The following is a 16,977-nucleotide window of genomic DNA, read 5'->3' as shown; positions in this document are numbered from 1 at the left end:
GGAGTTGATTGGCTCTCCTTATTCTGCATTAGGGCTCATCAACACCTTAGGGATGATGTACACATCCCTGAATGCTGTCAGACAGTCCTGGCCCTCACCATTCATCAGGGCGCCATACCAATCCTTGCAATTCAACACTTATTTTCATCTCCATGCACCCGGCATACAAACATACGTACAGTACATGCAAATGGAGAGACAGTGTCACTTATCCCCTACATCTTCTAGCCTCCACACAATTGTGTCATTTATCATCCAAGCGGTGAATGTGTGTAAGGCCCTTGCACACACACACACACACACGCACACGCACACGTTTACATGCAACCTATCGCCCTGTGTCCTTCTCCCTCCATCTCATTTCCCTACAATTTCCATAACGCTGGTGGACAGAGGTCCCTTTTGTATATCTGGTCAGCTTCATCAAATTTAAAAAGACATCACCACTAACCACTAACATGCCCTGTATAACAATGAGATGAAGAGGACAATCAAAGGCAATAATGAAGCATGGCGAAGGTCCGTCAAAAGGCCCGAAGCCTGAAAGCCTCAACAAAAGCCATTCTTTTTTTTCTTACTGTTGGTTGGCAACAGAGGCAGCAAGGGAAGGGTCCTCTAGACCTTATTTGTGTGTAAACGAGTCAGCCATGTGTGCTCTGGGCTTCAGGGGCCTGGTTGCATTGCATTTGTATTTAGTTTGACACTACAAGACCCCCAGACCGCCCTAAGCCTAGTGCATATTCTACCTCTCTTGAATTGTTTAAATCTTGATGTGGCTTTGCCCTTGACCTTGCTGCTATTGACTTAACTTTTTTCTCCTTTGGTGTTTTGATTTTTTCTGAAAGTCCCCCATAGCCTCTGTGCCCCCACAGGGAGGGCTCAACTGGCATAATGATGGTTTTTGGTCTCATTTCTTGCCAATGGGACACAAGGAGAAATGCCCAGATTGTTAATAAGCATTTGTAAACTTGAATAATGTTGGGTGTATTCAACTGGTGTATACATGCAGGGGGTTGCTCATAATAGTTTGCTGGCAAGGTTACTATAATAATTTGAGAGTAAACATTGTGACTTGTTGAATTTTATCCACTATCGTTTTACTGGTGTTATTTTGCAATTGCGATAGCATTACTGCTTTTTTTTTCTATTTTCTTTTAGACATCCAGGGGAATTTTGTTTTTCGTTGTAATGTAGATCAGTGCTCATGGTTTGTATTGGGTTCTACATTTGGTTCAGCAGCAGCATTAGTCCAGTTGCATCACAAGAACAAAAAACAATACACGAGCAATGGAAGCAACTGAGCTAAATAATCGTCGTAACATACCATAAATATTTGAAATTTGTCATTGTTTATATAATTTGTTGAAATGTTGTTTTTAAAGGTTCCAGATCTTTACTCACTTAATTACAAAAAAAGCAGAAAAAAAACAAACGAAATAACATGAATAAATAGGAATTGTATTTTCCTCATTCATTCTCATTCATTTCCAATTTAGAGCGCAAAGGTGAATTTGGGGGCATCTCTGCTTCCATAAGTGGTGTTCAGTCAAATTGGATATTTTTTATGGGGATTACTTATGCACTGAATGATTTTGACTTTTTGGTCGTACCAAATCAATGTATGGAAACCAAATTGCTTCCATCAGTGCTGTGACTGAAACTTGAATGAACCTGGCCCATTGTACCGATAATGTGCAGTGCAGTGCAGTGCCGGAAAATCCCTCTCTGTGTTCTCTTGAAAACATTTCAACAAGTTTAACTTGCCAACAATCTTGTCACCGGCGTGTTATACATAGTTTACATCATTTGGGAGGAACTGTGTCATATGATATGAAGCTTTATTACTCACAGTTCGAGGGATTAAGTTGTATGGGTTTCCAGGAGTTTTGATTAAATCATTAGCAATTGTACTGTCCAAGCTTATTCCTTTGACTTGCCACTTTTTAAAAAAAATTCTTTAAACTTGTTTTTTTGGATATTTCTGTTGCCCAATTGGCACATCTTAGGAAATTGTTCTTTGAGATTACTATCAATAATTTATTTACATTTTTTTTACAATACAATACAATACAATACCAGCATACCCTCTACTGATGACTGGCCTAGCAAATACAAGCTTTTAAAAGTCTAATCAGCTCCCTTGCCTCTATCTTGTAAAAACTGGCCATGGTTCTTAATACACAATATTTAGTTTGGAGTTTGCAGTCTTCCTCTGATGTCCAATTAGTGCCCTTTTTTAATTTAACTATATCTCATTAAAGCTCAGCACTACATTGACCTCAGTGGATAAGAGCTGAAGCATAATCACAAAGGGTTTTATTTGATGTTGTCAACTTAAGTGGGGCACTTAGGTTCCAACGTAATGTCAAAATAAATATTGTGAAGTTATTCTAATTCAGACTTCCGCTGTTGATAGTATATAACTTCATTTAAAATGACTCAAAATCCAGCACATGCATTGCTCTGTTGTGGAACAGGGTTTGGAAATTGCGTCCACTACTCATCATGGGAAGTCACACGGTTAAAATACAAAATTAGCATTATATACAAGGTCAGACCCACAGACCGACCATTTTCATTTACCCGAAGAGGGAACTAGAATTAACCCAGAAAGACACAGACACACAGAAATCAATTGAACAAGAACTGTTTAGTCGACTGCTCCAGAGCAGTTCTTTTTCAGAACCCTAATCAGGACATACCATGTGATCTAGCTGCTTGAAATGAGAGAATCATCACTAAATGTTTAAGCACACCCAGTTTTTGGTGTGTGGTAAACTAACTCTCGTCAGCAGATGATATGGCCCCGGGGGCTTGTTTTGCGGAATATCAGAGTAGCTTCTTAATGTTTAATGTCTGCCAATGTATTTTATATTACCCCATCTCCTTTTTCAAAAGGAAAGGCTAATGACTAACCCTGCACTGCCGTTATTCATTTTGAGATTAGCATTGTCCTGTGTTTGTGTGCAAATGCACTTGTAAGAATATCAAAGAAGTGCAGGAAAGTGTGCTGCATCTCTAGTATTTAAACGCAGCATGTAATAATGAGTTGATGAGTAAACTATTGTGTAAACAGTGGGACATGTTTTTCATTTTAGGAATCAGAATGAGTGATGCAATGCTGCAAAAGTGATGCAATTGAACAGGAACTAGTGTCACAGCATATGTCCATGCATATGGTCGCTTTCTTACCATATGTAAGTTATATCAATGGGTTACACAACTCACGTATTTCACCCTACTGATCCTTGAGTTTCTTAAAGTGGTGATACAAAACAAGCCTTACCATCATGTTATTTTAAGAAATCTCTGGGGTTATTTTTTTGCTCTTTGTGTACTTGCGGTGATTTAATACAATTTCACTTCCAATAAAGTAAAAATGATGGAGCATCTAATGATCTGTATGCTATCATGTCTTTTAGCAACACCCACCCTGAGTTTGTTTCTGACAGGCACAGTATGAGCAACAATGACTCGGATATATATATATATATATATATTTTTATTTTTTTTATTATTATTTTTTTTCTCTCTCTTCAAGTACTTGTCTTCTCTTCAAATATCAGTTTATGTTCTTATTCTAACTTACATTCATTTAAATACATGTTATATTCCAGTCTGATTTTTATCCCCAAACAGCCATTTCATGTTAATAACTGCAAATGAACACCTGATACAGCGAAAGTGAAAAATGGCATTTGAGACATTCTTTTGCAAAAAATAATTTGATGGGACATGGTTTGGGGAGGCACACACCTGTCTACATATGGTCTCATAGGAGATAATCCATATCAAAAGCTATTCAATTAGTTGGCCTGTTTCCAGAGCCGGGTGACCAGATTGGAATTGTTGTGCTTATTGCACACTTCTTCCATGTTGCCTTCCTCCTTCCCGATCTTGTCTCTGAGCTCTGCAGACAGTTCTCTGACCTTCGAACTTGGTTTTTGCGCTGATATGCATTGTCAGCTGTGAGAGCTTTTTTTTCCAATCAACTGAATTTACCACATTGTCTCCAGTAAACATCTTAAAGAGGATGGAGACAAATGAGAGGCACCTGTGGACATTTTTTTTAGCAAATTACAGTGTGTCACATATAATCTTAATACTCACTGACTAGGTTGTCTCAAAGAAAAAACACCAGGGTTAGCAGTGCTTGGATTTTCACTACTTCTCATCACCTCGCCATGGCAACAACCTCTCCTCCAGGTCTCACAGGAGTCTTTCGAAGTTGCTTTGCTTGTTGTTATTGTTGATCTGTCTTGTCAATCACCCAGATCATCGATGCTCATCCATATGCAACGACCAATCGTTACACGTGGTAGCCCATTGGCTGCAGGGTCTGGCAGTGCCCATGCCAGCCTTTGTTCTCTGCTGAAACAACAGGTGATTGTAGCATCGTGGCACATTGCTGGGCATCATTTGCATGGTGTAAAAGTCCACATGTGGGGCAAGGCGATGAGTACAGCTTCACATTGCGTCTGTTTGATTAGAGCTTTAGCAGGAGAACTGGGATGCCCCTTGGGCTTAATTTTGTTTTATTTTGGCATACAGCACATAACTGTCTTCTGCATCAAATGCTAATTTAACAATGAAATGTGAAATACATTATGCTGATTTGGAAGGGCTGGAAAAATAAGACCGAACAGGAGAAGTACTGAATAAACAAAGTAGAGGCAGGGGAGATGGAGGGGAGACTTGGCTTGGTGAAATATCAAATGTTCTTCAGAAATTGATGGCCAGGACCCAAGGTACTACATGTACTTTTCACTGATCATCACCGAACTGCCGATCTCTAGCCACAGGGTCCAGGCCAGGTACTCTGTCTTCGGGTTTAATATTGATTCAAATCACACACAGTCACATGCCCGTGTGTGTGTGTGTGTGTGTGTGAATCAATCTAATTCTTCCGCTGAATTCTGCCTGCCTGCTGAGGATGGTAAAATCTTTATGGGTGTTTTAACAGGGGACCAACATGGCAGGGATTTGTCGAGTCTGTAATAGTGTTAGCCAAAGAGATGGGTGAGAGAGAGAGAGCGAGCGACAGTGGACCGAAGAGCGCTGCAGACAGCTCTTCAATGAAGGATTGCGCAAAACACAAATTTAAGGATATTGCATTACGATGACTGTGTTAGACATTGTAAAAATAATATTCATAAATGAGGGAGGATTTTGAGGCAGTGCAGTTAGGTTCATCTGATTCATTTTCTAGAAAATGATGAAATGACAGATAGTTGTTTTATCATTGATTATTGACGCATTAAATGATGCTATATGTATACACTTTTTAGAGCATATAGTCCCCTGTCTGTTAATTTATTAGATGCAGATGTATTTTTTCGCACTGAGGCTTCACAGCAGATTCAGGTGAGAGTGGATTAGGCATTTAGAAACATTTTGTTTATCACATGTTGTCTCTGTCTTTACCAGTCTCTTGTTATCGCTTTTGTTCCTCAATGTGAACCCTCAATACGCCTTGTTCATTTCCCTCTTAATCTTGCTTCACACTTTTCATGGTAAATGTACGTGCTCAGGTGTGCACATAAAAAAAAGTCCTCCATATTTCTTTCTAAAAGACAAATTTAATGTCACACTAAGTCTGTCAGGCTTTCCAGCCCCAACCCTGAAATTAATCCCTCCCTCCTGTATATCTCTCTCCCTCACAGTGTTTGTCTTTCTCTCAAACTGCATTTCTCATTTAGTTTAATGCGATTTTAGAATCTGTCACACTCCGTTTGTTGCCTGTCAGTCTGTCACTGTAGCTTTGCTCGTAGTGAGATTTGAAGGGTTTATGTGGTTTGGCAGGGTCTAGATTCTCTAAGACTACAACAGCCTGCATGACTGATGTTCATTGTTTAACATATTTACCTTTGAGATGAGATTTGCTGTTTTTTTTTTTTGTAAATTACCCTTTATGCTTAATAGTTTAAAATGTAAAACTTCGTATAAATGAACATGGTATAAGATAAAATGTCTAATGTAATCGTAAAGGCTTCAAAAGTATTTCTATTGGAACTATTGCTGTGAACAAAAACACAACGTGAAAGCCTCTTTTCCACATGTTCACTTACCAGTTCTGTGGTAGTAACCTTTTGTTTGAGATAAGCTGTCTACACCCACAAACTATTGTTCAAAGTAAAATGTTTCTCTTTTGACTCTTACGCTTAGTTTGGAGAAAGAAAAGGAAGAGAAAAACAAAAAAACCTCAGAAATTGCACATGATGTATTTTTTGAAATAGTCATGCTGCATTGATTTGAGAAGTAAGCTGTGTATTTTGTTATTGATTCAAACTGAAATGTTTCGCTGATTTGCCATGAGCCAGGTAGGGAGCCAGCTAAGGTGTCGCAGTAGGGAGGACGCAGTCCCACGTTGCACTTCATCAAAAAGTAAGGGCAAAATACAACGTTTATCTTTCTTGCAAAATTGAGGAGAACGTCACATCTGTCAAGCACATGGCAGACATGGCTCCTCTTCTGTCTTTGTTCTAAGCCTCTCATCACACAGTATAGCGGTCTCTTTTTTTAACCCAGTTCAGGGTGTATCGAGAGAAAAGCTTCATCAATTAACTTGTCTCACACTAAATCCTAAGGTTCCCTGTTCATCTTTCTCATTTCGCCTTTACTGTTGGGAATCTACTTTTCTGTATATTGCTGAAGAGGCTGGTAGGAAGTGCGATGTGGTGGATGAGACACGTCTTGCTCTGCCTAAAATAGGGAAGAAAGATAAAGTCATCATCAGTGCCATAAACGGTCTGGTTAGGTTTATGCCAAATACCCCGCTTTTGAACTGTGTTAGCTTGACATGGGTTCACGGATGCTGTGAAACTGTGAACTTGATTCACCAGAAGCTGGTTGACAGCAGCAGAGATCAAAGTATGGGAGTGGAAGCCCTGAAGACACTGTCATCCTCTACAAATGTTTAGTGAACCGTAACCTGTATCTCATTACTTTAACACTCTCCTTTACCCTCCAAACTGCTTCCATTCCTCAAGTACCGACATACCTGTCAGTGTGGGTAGCGGCTGTGGACCCATTTGTTTCAATATTTTTCATTGTTTATGTTTGAGTTAACCCGCTGACATTAGATCTATAATGGATTGATTGATTATTAACCAAAAGAAAATCACAATGCTATAATGCCGCTTTAAATTGAAGACATTATTCTGATTCATCAAACGGAACAGGCATGTGACATATACCCAAGATAACACCCTATATTTGTAGGAGCTAAATGAAGAGACACATTTAAATATACATAACTGGAACTGGGGAAATCTTTTAACTGTGGCAGTCTGCAGAAGGACAAATGAATCTATCAATGAAAGATGTAAAAGTTGTTCACGCACTGAGAGCATTTCTGAGCAAAAAGGGGAACAAGGAACAAACACAAACATAGAAAACTGAACCAACTGAAGAACTACCTTTTGAAAAGAAATCCATGGAGAAAGTTGCATTTTTCGACTTGCAATGTGACAAGTTTCTCACAATCAATATGCATTGTGTTTTGTCAATGACACATTTTCTAAACCTATGTTGAAGTTACTTGTACGATCAGAGACAGATTCAAAGAATTAAATATGAGACTTAGGCAGGGCAGTGAAATACCCTTATTTTCCAATCCCAACAGTTTAACTCCATCGCTGGATACTAGGGGTGTAACGATTCAAAAATCACGCTTCGGTTTGATACGACATAGTGATGTCGCGGTGCGATAGGTTTTTCGATGCAGCAAAAAAGTAGAAATGCCTGTAACGTAGTGTGGGCTGCCTTGTTTAGCGCAGTGGCTCTGAGAACATTATATTACACACAATTTAAGCGTTATTTATATTGTTTTCTAAATGGTTTGTAATGTGTGCCGAACCGAAAGCTTTGTACCGAGCGGTTCAATACAACTACGTATTTTGTTACACCCCTGAATACCAAATATATACTTCACATTTACCAGGTATTGAACATATTCATATGTACATGAATATGTTTTTTTATGACTAGGAAGTGTCAGGTTGTGTTCATGAGGTTTTAACCCGAGCAACTGAATTCTGTTGCTGTTTGCTGTTTTGTTCGTGGATTGCCGAATCCTGGCACGTGTGCTGATATGTGGTGCCTTCATCTTTGCCCGAGGCGGTAAATGAATGTGTAGCGTTGCTAGCATACTTCCAGTAATCTCTCCCGGACTGCTGTGCGTCTGGTGGCCTGTGGCGCGGAGTCTGGCCCAGCATCATCACCCAGTCTCCCCCACGTTGCCTCACATATGGCGCTGCCTTTGTGTCAATTGTGCTCTGTGGGGTTTCTGATAATTAACAAGATGACAGACAAATTAAATGACAAGCAAAAGGTGGATTTGAGTCCTCATTGCCATATCTTTCTTCTGTTATTCAGCTGTATTCAACCGTGGCATTCTGAAATTTAAAAGAATAAAAATTTTCACCTCTTTCATAATATTAAATCCTCCTAAAAATGCTACCAAGGTCTTCACATTGAAAACGGCAAATCCAGTGAATGGTCTTAGTTCTGTGTGTCACAATGGATTTTTTGCATGCCAAAATCCCTGACAATTATTAAAAGCTTCAATACACTGAAGAAGAATATGCAATGGGAATGGGCTGGAATCAATGACTGTACAAGGATGGACAACAACACTGCCCAGAACTGGTCAACCCCTTGTTGCTACTGCAGTTTATTATAATAGTAATCATAATAATACATTTCATTTATGAAGCACTTTTCATTGCTAAAAGCAATCTCAAAGTGCTACAGAGTAACAAACAAGATACAAGAAGGTTTAAAAGAAAAAACATCGGTGGAAGAAAAAGTACATTTTTCAATTCATAGGCTACATGCATATTACTACGTATTTGTTTTATAGCTGCTGCAAAGGTTACACATGCTGCTAAGAACACAACCCAAATACATCAGATTAGCCACATCAGTAGTAACTAGTGTATGGTTTACTGGAATTTTTTTTAAATTTATTTAGTTATAACTACACATTTTACTCTTAAATAAAAGGCAAGCACTAGTCTAAAGACTTGCAGGAGCAGCCCTGCATGCATTCCAGTTAACATTTAGGCTTTTCAGCTAAAACTTGAAATGTCTCTCGGTGTTAGAATTATGCCATTTATTTATTTTTTTAACTTTTTTTATGGGAATGTCATCAGTTCTGTCAAACGGCATCAGGTAGATTCTCCTGATCCAAGTTCATGAGCGAATGATTTTCAACATTATTGCTCTGTACTGTACATCCAGTCCTCTGGCCCAAAGGTGAAAAATAAGAAAACATGTTCTGTCATCATAGCTGAAATATACAATTCAAATTACACACACAAGTATGTGTGTGTGTGTGTATATATATATATATATATGTATATACACACTATATATTTGTGAAAATATTTTGTTTTCATATCATCAACCATCTTTTCTGCTTCTGCTGATATGATCAAAAGACTTCATTATCAAGGCACCGCTGCTCGCTGCAGAACCTAATTGGAGCCTCAGCAAAAGCAAGCAACATTTGATATAATGGCTCCCTCCCAAGCAGGAATGCTAGCCCTGCATTATGGCTTAGTTTTTATATTGCTGAGTTCCCTGAGGGAAGGACAGAGAAGTCATCATTAGTGGGCAGTAGACTGTGTCCGTGGTGCCCGCGATGACTGCTGTGGTCTATAAAGTGGTCATCCAGACCTGTGGCCCAGTAGCTGTGTCTGCTCTCTGTGTTCCCTGTCTGGGTTCAGAATTTGGGGAGCTTATGGGGAAGAAAGCTTGGTGAACACCTGGAAAGAGCACCTCTTCTTCATCTTCTCCTCTGAGAAAAAGAAGGGCGGGGCGGGGGGCGTCGCTGTGGTCAATTTTATTAACTTGGCTGACCTTCACACAAACAATTAACATCTACAGACAACACCTCCTTCCATTATCTTCCTCATCATCTTCCTTTTTTCCCCTTTTTTTTGCTGCCTACACAAGGGCAAATAGCAAATTGATGGCAAACCCGTTGCATGTATTTTTAAGGCAGTTGCAAGGTCATGTGGATTATGCAGTAGAAGGTCAGTTATATGAAGGTCCATGACGTGTTCAGTAATTGGCTAAGGGCCACTGCTGTCACAGTTAAGAGCCAACAGTGAGCAGTGATCACGTGACCTTAACTGCTCACAAATCGTCAGCAGACTTCCACGCACTATGACTCAAATTGTGTCTAATGAAGACATAAATACATAGAATGAAAAGTGTTTGTTTTGACATGTTCCATACAATCTGTATTAATTGACAAATAAGGGCATCAAAGGGAACAAATTCATGTGTCTTCTTAAAATAATGAACTGTTTCTAAAAATAAAAAAACTCTTTGCGAACCAGGTAAGTTTTACTGGAACTCTTCTTGTTCTGTGAAATATACCCTGTCATCCTTGTCCATGAGGTGATTTTATCCTAAAAAAAAAATTGAGATTTGCATTAACAGTAGCTCTGTGTGTGTGCGTGTGTTCTCTCTCATTTGTAGAACCTGATAAAGAACCTTCCAGAGCAGAAAGAGCTGAATGCACTAGCAGAACTAAAGGGTGAATATGAAGAGCTAGTGGAGTCGGAGCAGTTTGGCATTGTGGTGAGTATATTATACTGAGATTGGACAGTGGTTTATCATGAAATCAAGCTGTTTAATTACTTTTTTTTTAATTTAGCGAGATGCATCCACTGAGTTGCCGTAATGTTTAATTTAAATGCAGAACAGTATAAAGGGCATATTTCATGAAAAGAAAAAATTGAATGCCCAAGTTCCAAATGACAGAGGTACTTTTGATTCAGGCAAAGGACAGTCTAGTCATTTTTGATTGGGAATCTGTATTGGGAATGCCTCAGTGATTGCCATATCTTGACATCAAATGTCAATCTTGTCCCGTGGTAAAATCATCCCCGAAGCCTATGAATCATGTCTGTAGTTTAGTTCTTTGAAAAGAAGTGCACTGTAGTCGCCGGCTTGATAACATATATATCCCAATCCTCTAATTGATTTACAGTGAACAGTCAAAGTCTGGTAGGATGATATTGCTTTGTGTACCATATTACAAACTTAGAGTATAACCATAAGAAAGTCATCTTTGTTTTCAGTCATCAAAATAACAAAATATTTTGTACACAATATATTTTCAATTGTTAATGATTGCTATAATTGCATATACACACTTTCAAGGCCCGTTTTGTCAGATTTCTTTGGATATAAATATCAGGTTAAACCACATCAAATGTCTTTACTTGATGATAAAGAAAAACGTGTTTCTTATAAATCCTCAGATTCTTTTTTTTTGTATGATCAGTGTCAGACGACAGAGATGACTGAAATGACATGTCAAAAGAATGTGTTATATTTAAACTTAGATTCACAGAGGCACATTACACAGTTTTACCGAAAGAAATATTCAGTGTGGTTCAAGGGTCGCAGATGTTCTCCATCTCCCATGTTATTCTCTTTACTTGATAAAGGCTTTTTTTTTTTTTTGCTTTTGTCTTCTTGGAGACGTAATGAAGCAGGTGGTGTCAGTTTCCCTCATGATCTCACCAATGTTGTGACCATATACTCGGCTACTGATGAAGTAACTCCTCAATGCAGAGCTATTTAGTTCCCTTGGGAAATAAGCCATGTTCAAGCTTTCCCTGCCCGAGCTGTCATCAACGTACTTGCTTTCATTGTGATTTCTCCTTATTATATACAAATCAATTCAAGTGATGGGGGAGGGAGGCGTGTTTGTACTTATGTGTGTGAGTTTGAACCTGTGTGGGTGCAAGGAACTGAGGTGGGTGGGAATGTTGGTGTGGGGAAGAGGAGGTATTGTTTCACAGACTTTTTGCGCATACACATGAATACATTTAAGCTGTAATGAAACATTATGGGTTGGATCAGAAAGTTGCCTCCAAGCACCGGATTATACGGCAATCTGTGGAATGTGTCTGTGGTTGCTGCCTTGCCACATATTTTACAGCCAAATCCCCATTTGTTTTAATTCCCTCCCATGTTCATAGCTATTTTTTACTCATCCCCCCTCCCCCTTTTTTTCCTGCCTTCAGTGATTCCATTCCCACATATTGAGTCAGGCTGTTATATTATTAATTTATGGCAAATCTGTTCAATGGAAACTACCGTTGTCCATATGAAAGTCACAGAAGGAGGAAGGAAACGGGTTAATCCCATTTGCTGAAGAGGGTAGTTCATTAAAACTAGTCTCAGAAGTAACTACAACATGACAGTAATGGCAAGGTGGTGCCATAGTAGATCTGTAGGATTTATTTCCTGTCTTTATAGCAACTCATATCCTAAGATAATTTTGAAATATCTCTGAGATGGTGAGGAGTAAAAAAAAGAATAACCTTTTGCAGAAAAAAATGTAAATGAGTGAATACCACGGTCATTTGTCTATACTGTGAACAACACCAACTGCTTTCATAATTCCTTTTCTTTTGTTTAATGTCCTCAGATGAGTTCAGTTAAGCTCCTTCGGCCGCGTCTCAACGGCATTCTGTTCAAGCTGACGTTTGAGGAGCAGGTGAATAACATCCGGCCCGACATCATGAACGTGACATTCGCCTGTGAGGAGGTGAAGAAGAGTGAGAGCTTTAGCAAACTCCTGGAGTTGGTGCTGCTGGTTGGCAACTACATGAATGCTGGTTCAAGGAATGCCCAGACATTTGGTTTCAACATCAGCTTCCTCTGCAAGGTAACACGCCACCATGCCAGAAACCACAGATGAAACTGTTGTTGGTAGAATGTATGAAGCATAGAGTCACAATAATGTGCAATGGGATTCTTAAAGTGTGATTTGATTTTAGGTTGTAGACATCTGACTCTAACCAACACAAACCCACTGACATCACATCATTTATGTATTTCTACAATCTTAATAATGAACAATCAATTGAAATAACCATTTCAACACAAAAGATGACACAAACATTATGCAGTGTGGAACTTGAGCCAGCTCAAGGCTGCACTTGTGTTCACTGCCTGGTAAAATCACAGCATCTGAAGGTGTGAAAGAGAGAGCTGGCAGCCATGCCACAGCTATACTAAGCACAACACGTTTTTTGAAGCAGACCTGCTACACACACACACACACACACACACACACACACACACACACACACAAACGTTCCTGCACTATGTTCTCGGAGGAAAATCCCAGATCTAGGTTAAGTCATATCACAATGAAAGCAAGTTTCGAAATGGTGCCTAAAACCTAACAGCAGGGCGGCTTTAAAAGTAGTACGCTGTTGTAGGAAAGTGATTATTATTATAGGAATGTTATTATTTGTTTACATATACAACAATATAAACCTAAAGATATAAAAGCAACATGCAATATATTTAAATATCACTGTGAATCGTAAACTTGCTGATTCAGCATTCATTTAACAAAACTTTTTAAAAAGTGTTTGTGACACTGTACAAACGATTGGACGACATGGGGGTCGGTGGTCAAATCTCACAACTCAGTATCTGGAATAGATGTTGTGCTGGCATGGTGACATATGGACGGACGGTTTGCAGTGCTGCCAAACACCTTCTCAGACTGCTGATGGTTGAATGATGGACATCCAGTTCTGCGGACACTGACTTAATCAGCACATTGATATGCCTACGCTGTCTGCTGAATGGATTAAGTTGGAAGAGGAAAGGTGCTCTGCGGCACAGAGATCTTAACAAATCGTATCAACACAATTTGAGAGAAACAAGCCTGAACCATTGGAAGAGGGACCAAAAGCAATATTTTTTCTCAGTAAAAATGAGTGCAATACAACAGATTGTTTTCTAGTTTAAGTCTAGTGGTGGCTTTTGTGTACATTTTGTAAGTTTCAAAACTGGCACACAAAGAAAGCACAAACGTTCAGCAACACTGGTGTAACCGCCGAACCAACGACTTAAAAAATGTGGATCCTACTGACAACTAAAGATTTACTTTGTTGTCTTGTCCTGTTAAAGTAGCTTTGGCACCATGTTGTTGTGGAGTATATGCAACGGTTTTCAATGTCTTATCTAATGGGTGATAAAACTGATGAGGATGTTTATTGAGCAGCCCACAGACTGCTCTGTGGTTTCGCAGGGATGCTGAAACAGTGGCAAGCTTGCTACCAGCGCTGACTGTGGTTGCCAATCAAACTGCGGGGATTAACATGTCAAATAAGTCCTATAATCCATCATTTAGGCAGCTGTTATGAAAATTTTAAATACTTCTTTTTTTTCCTATTGTCACCATCCTCAAACTCTCTGCTGATCTCTAGCAGTGCAACGATTGTTACACAAGTAGAAAAAAATAATCTAATCTCCCTTCAATGATTAAATGGATCAGTTATGCCATGTGAAAACACTCAACGTGGGGGTTTTAAAAGCTACTGCCTTACACACATTCGAAGCCAATGGTCTTGTGTGTTGCATGTGAGGGGCTTTAAAAGGGGCTTTAGTATGGTGAAACCAGTGTGCCTTGGGTATTCCTGCGGGCTGACTGAATCAGTGTGGAGCATGGCAATGCCTCAGGGGGCTGATTGGGCCATTATTGATGGACAAGAAAAAAAAAGTCTGCTTTCTCACTTTAGTCAATCAAGTAAATGGCCCCCTGGGTGGCAGGTCTAGGGTACCTAATGGGCTCATCAGGGAGGAGGAGGAGGTTGATGATGGGATTGAGCTGCAACGGGAAGGGCGCAGGCTGACCCTCCTTCGCCTTCAGCCCTCCACGATAGCCCCTTGTCCTTCCAAGGACACACGCATCCAGAGGGAGCCAGCCAGGTCACATATATTCAGCAAACTGAACACTCACTCTCACTTTACAAGGTCAGATCTGATATGTGGACTTCATGTCACTTGTTTGAAAAGGATCCTTGCGCATGTTACATGATGGTCATAATTAACTTCAACAATATCCGTGATTTTTCACATGGCATGTTGTTTTTTGTCAGATTAATTTTTTTGCTATGTTTTTTTTTCCCTTTTCTTTCAAAATACCTGTAGTGTAAGAAGACGGTTAAAAAGCATTAAGATAAGATAGGACTATATAATCCTCCTTTATTTCCGCAATTACGGAAATTTGCAGTGTTACAGCAACAAAAGGGCAAATAAAAATAGATATGTCAGTAAAAGTAATGGATATGTAAAAATACAATTGTGTATGATGCATTGCATGAGCATAATATATACATTGAATGGGGAAATGTTTTCTTAATGAAATACATTGGATAAATACATGCACACCATCTGCTGTATAGCTCAAAGACAAAGAGATATTGTTTCTCTGACCTCAAGGAAAACCACGTTCCTTGGCTCTACATGATGAGTAAAGAACACATTTCAGAGTTGTGTTCATTCACACCAGTGGCCTTGTGTGTGCTTTTTGACTTATTTGTTTTGTATAGTGTATTCAAGTGTACTTAGTATATAGTATAGTATAGTAGTTATACTGTATGTGCAAGTATACAATAAGTCTGCCCTGTGCTTCAGGTCCTGCTGCAAAAATGCAACTGAGCAGTCAAGGGGATTCATATTTCTAAATAGCAATATAAGTGGATATTTGTGAGCTTGTGATATACACATCCTCACCACTCTAACTGATCAATGTTTTGGAATGTATTGTACTAACTGGTGTGGGATTTGGAATAGTGCTACCTCACGGTAATTTATATTATGAAAAATTGAATGATATAGCTGTTCAGAATTTGCTGTCAACAACACAGCAATGAAGCAGTTTTTTCTTTTTACATTTAATTTAAATTGATACATTTGTCTGAATGAGTGGGAGTAGACACACGACACCCAGTTAAAACAAATAGCAGCTATGAAAATTGCATTTTATATGGGCAGTTTTAAATTAAAATGATTTAATGTAAAAGGTAATGTATCCAAAGCTGTTAAAGAAGAGCATTTCAAACCTTAGGAGTTTGGACAATAACAGCCCCTTTCATTTATTTGATTAGGCATACATTTTCAAATGTGTATGAGAAGACACAGTCTTGGGTTGGGAATGGCTCGGACTTTCACATAGACGAGCTCACTACAACCTGTGCACATATGCTGGTCAGTTTCTCACATGCACTAAAGTTGTATTGATTGAAATTCCTGATGTAGGACATTGTGGAAAATAAAACCACTCACCTGAGGTTTATATTGTAATCCCCCTGCCCTCACTGAGGCCCTTTACATGTGAAACCACAACTAAAACAAGCTCATTTTATGTAAAAAATAATGTAAATCTTCCTCTGCTAAAACCACCAGAGAAACTTACTGTATGTATTATTATTTTTTATTTATTTCTAAAATATCCCCAATCCAAAAGTTACAGTGTTTTCCACTGGAAAGTAAATGGTAGCCGGTAGCTGATAGAGAGGTTTGTTCATGAATTAGTGAATATAAATACTTTTATAAAAGAGTATATTATTATACAAAAAGCAAGTGCACTTGTCCAGGTCTTATTATATCAATGATAATTTATAATTATTCACATTGCCAGTATGCTTCCAGTTTCATCAGATAATTTGAATGATTGCCTTATTACATGAAGCCACATGGTTTCCTCTGTCATACCCACTCTATGCCTGTTATCCTCCCCTGTTTTGGCTGTTGATTAGTTGTTGTGATTAGCTGTAAAATGATTAACACATTGTATCTGTAAAACAATAGAGAACAAATTCCAAGCTAAATATGCAGAATACTCTGCACCAAATTATTTAGAATAATAGTTTCAGTAAATGTAATTTATTAATGTTCACAATATTTTTTGTCATGTATTACATATTAAAGCCTGTCCTATATACCGGTGGGTCAATACTTTCAGCAGATATAAGCCTTCCAGAGACTTTCAGTATCTCCGTTTATATTTACATATATGTGCTAATATGAAAACACCCAATCTACAAAATAAACAATGCAGAAAAAGATAATGCATTTTGTTAACATTTTTAAACAACTTAATTAAAGCTCTGTATTTTTTTTTAATCATTTTTTTTTGTATTT

At 38.6% G+C, this 16,977-nt stretch overlaps 1 protein-coding gene across 5 annotated transcripts in view; it reads left to right on the top strand.

Annotated features, from left to right (window-relative positions):
* Positions 1–16,977, top strand: part of diaph2 (diaphanous-related formin 2) — a 330,230-nt gene that overhangs the window by 190,888 nt on the left and 122,365 nt on the right. For all 5 annotated transcript variants that reach the window (XM_035649042.2, XM_035649041.2, XM_035649043.2 and 2 more), the window contains 2 exons: positions 10,492–10,593; positions 12,458–12,697. In XM_035649042.2, coding sequence (XP_035504935.1) covers positions 10,492–10,593; positions 12,458–12,697 — 342 coding nt within the window. The remainder of the gene's footprint in view (positions 1–10,491; positions 10,594–12,457; positions 12,698–16,977) is intronic.

The sequence above is a fragment of the Scophthalmus maximus genome, chromosome 9, assembly GCF_022379125.1.
Source record: "Scophthalmus maximus strain ysfricsl-2021 chromosome 9, ASM2237912v1, whole genome shotgun sequence".
Taxonomy (NCBI): domain Eukaryota; kingdom Metazoa; phylum Chordata; class Actinopteri; order Pleuronectiformes; family Scophthalmidae; genus Scophthalmus; species Scophthalmus maximus.
Note: the sequence above shows the minus strand (reverse complement) of the source record. Positions and strands in the feature narration are given on the sequence as shown.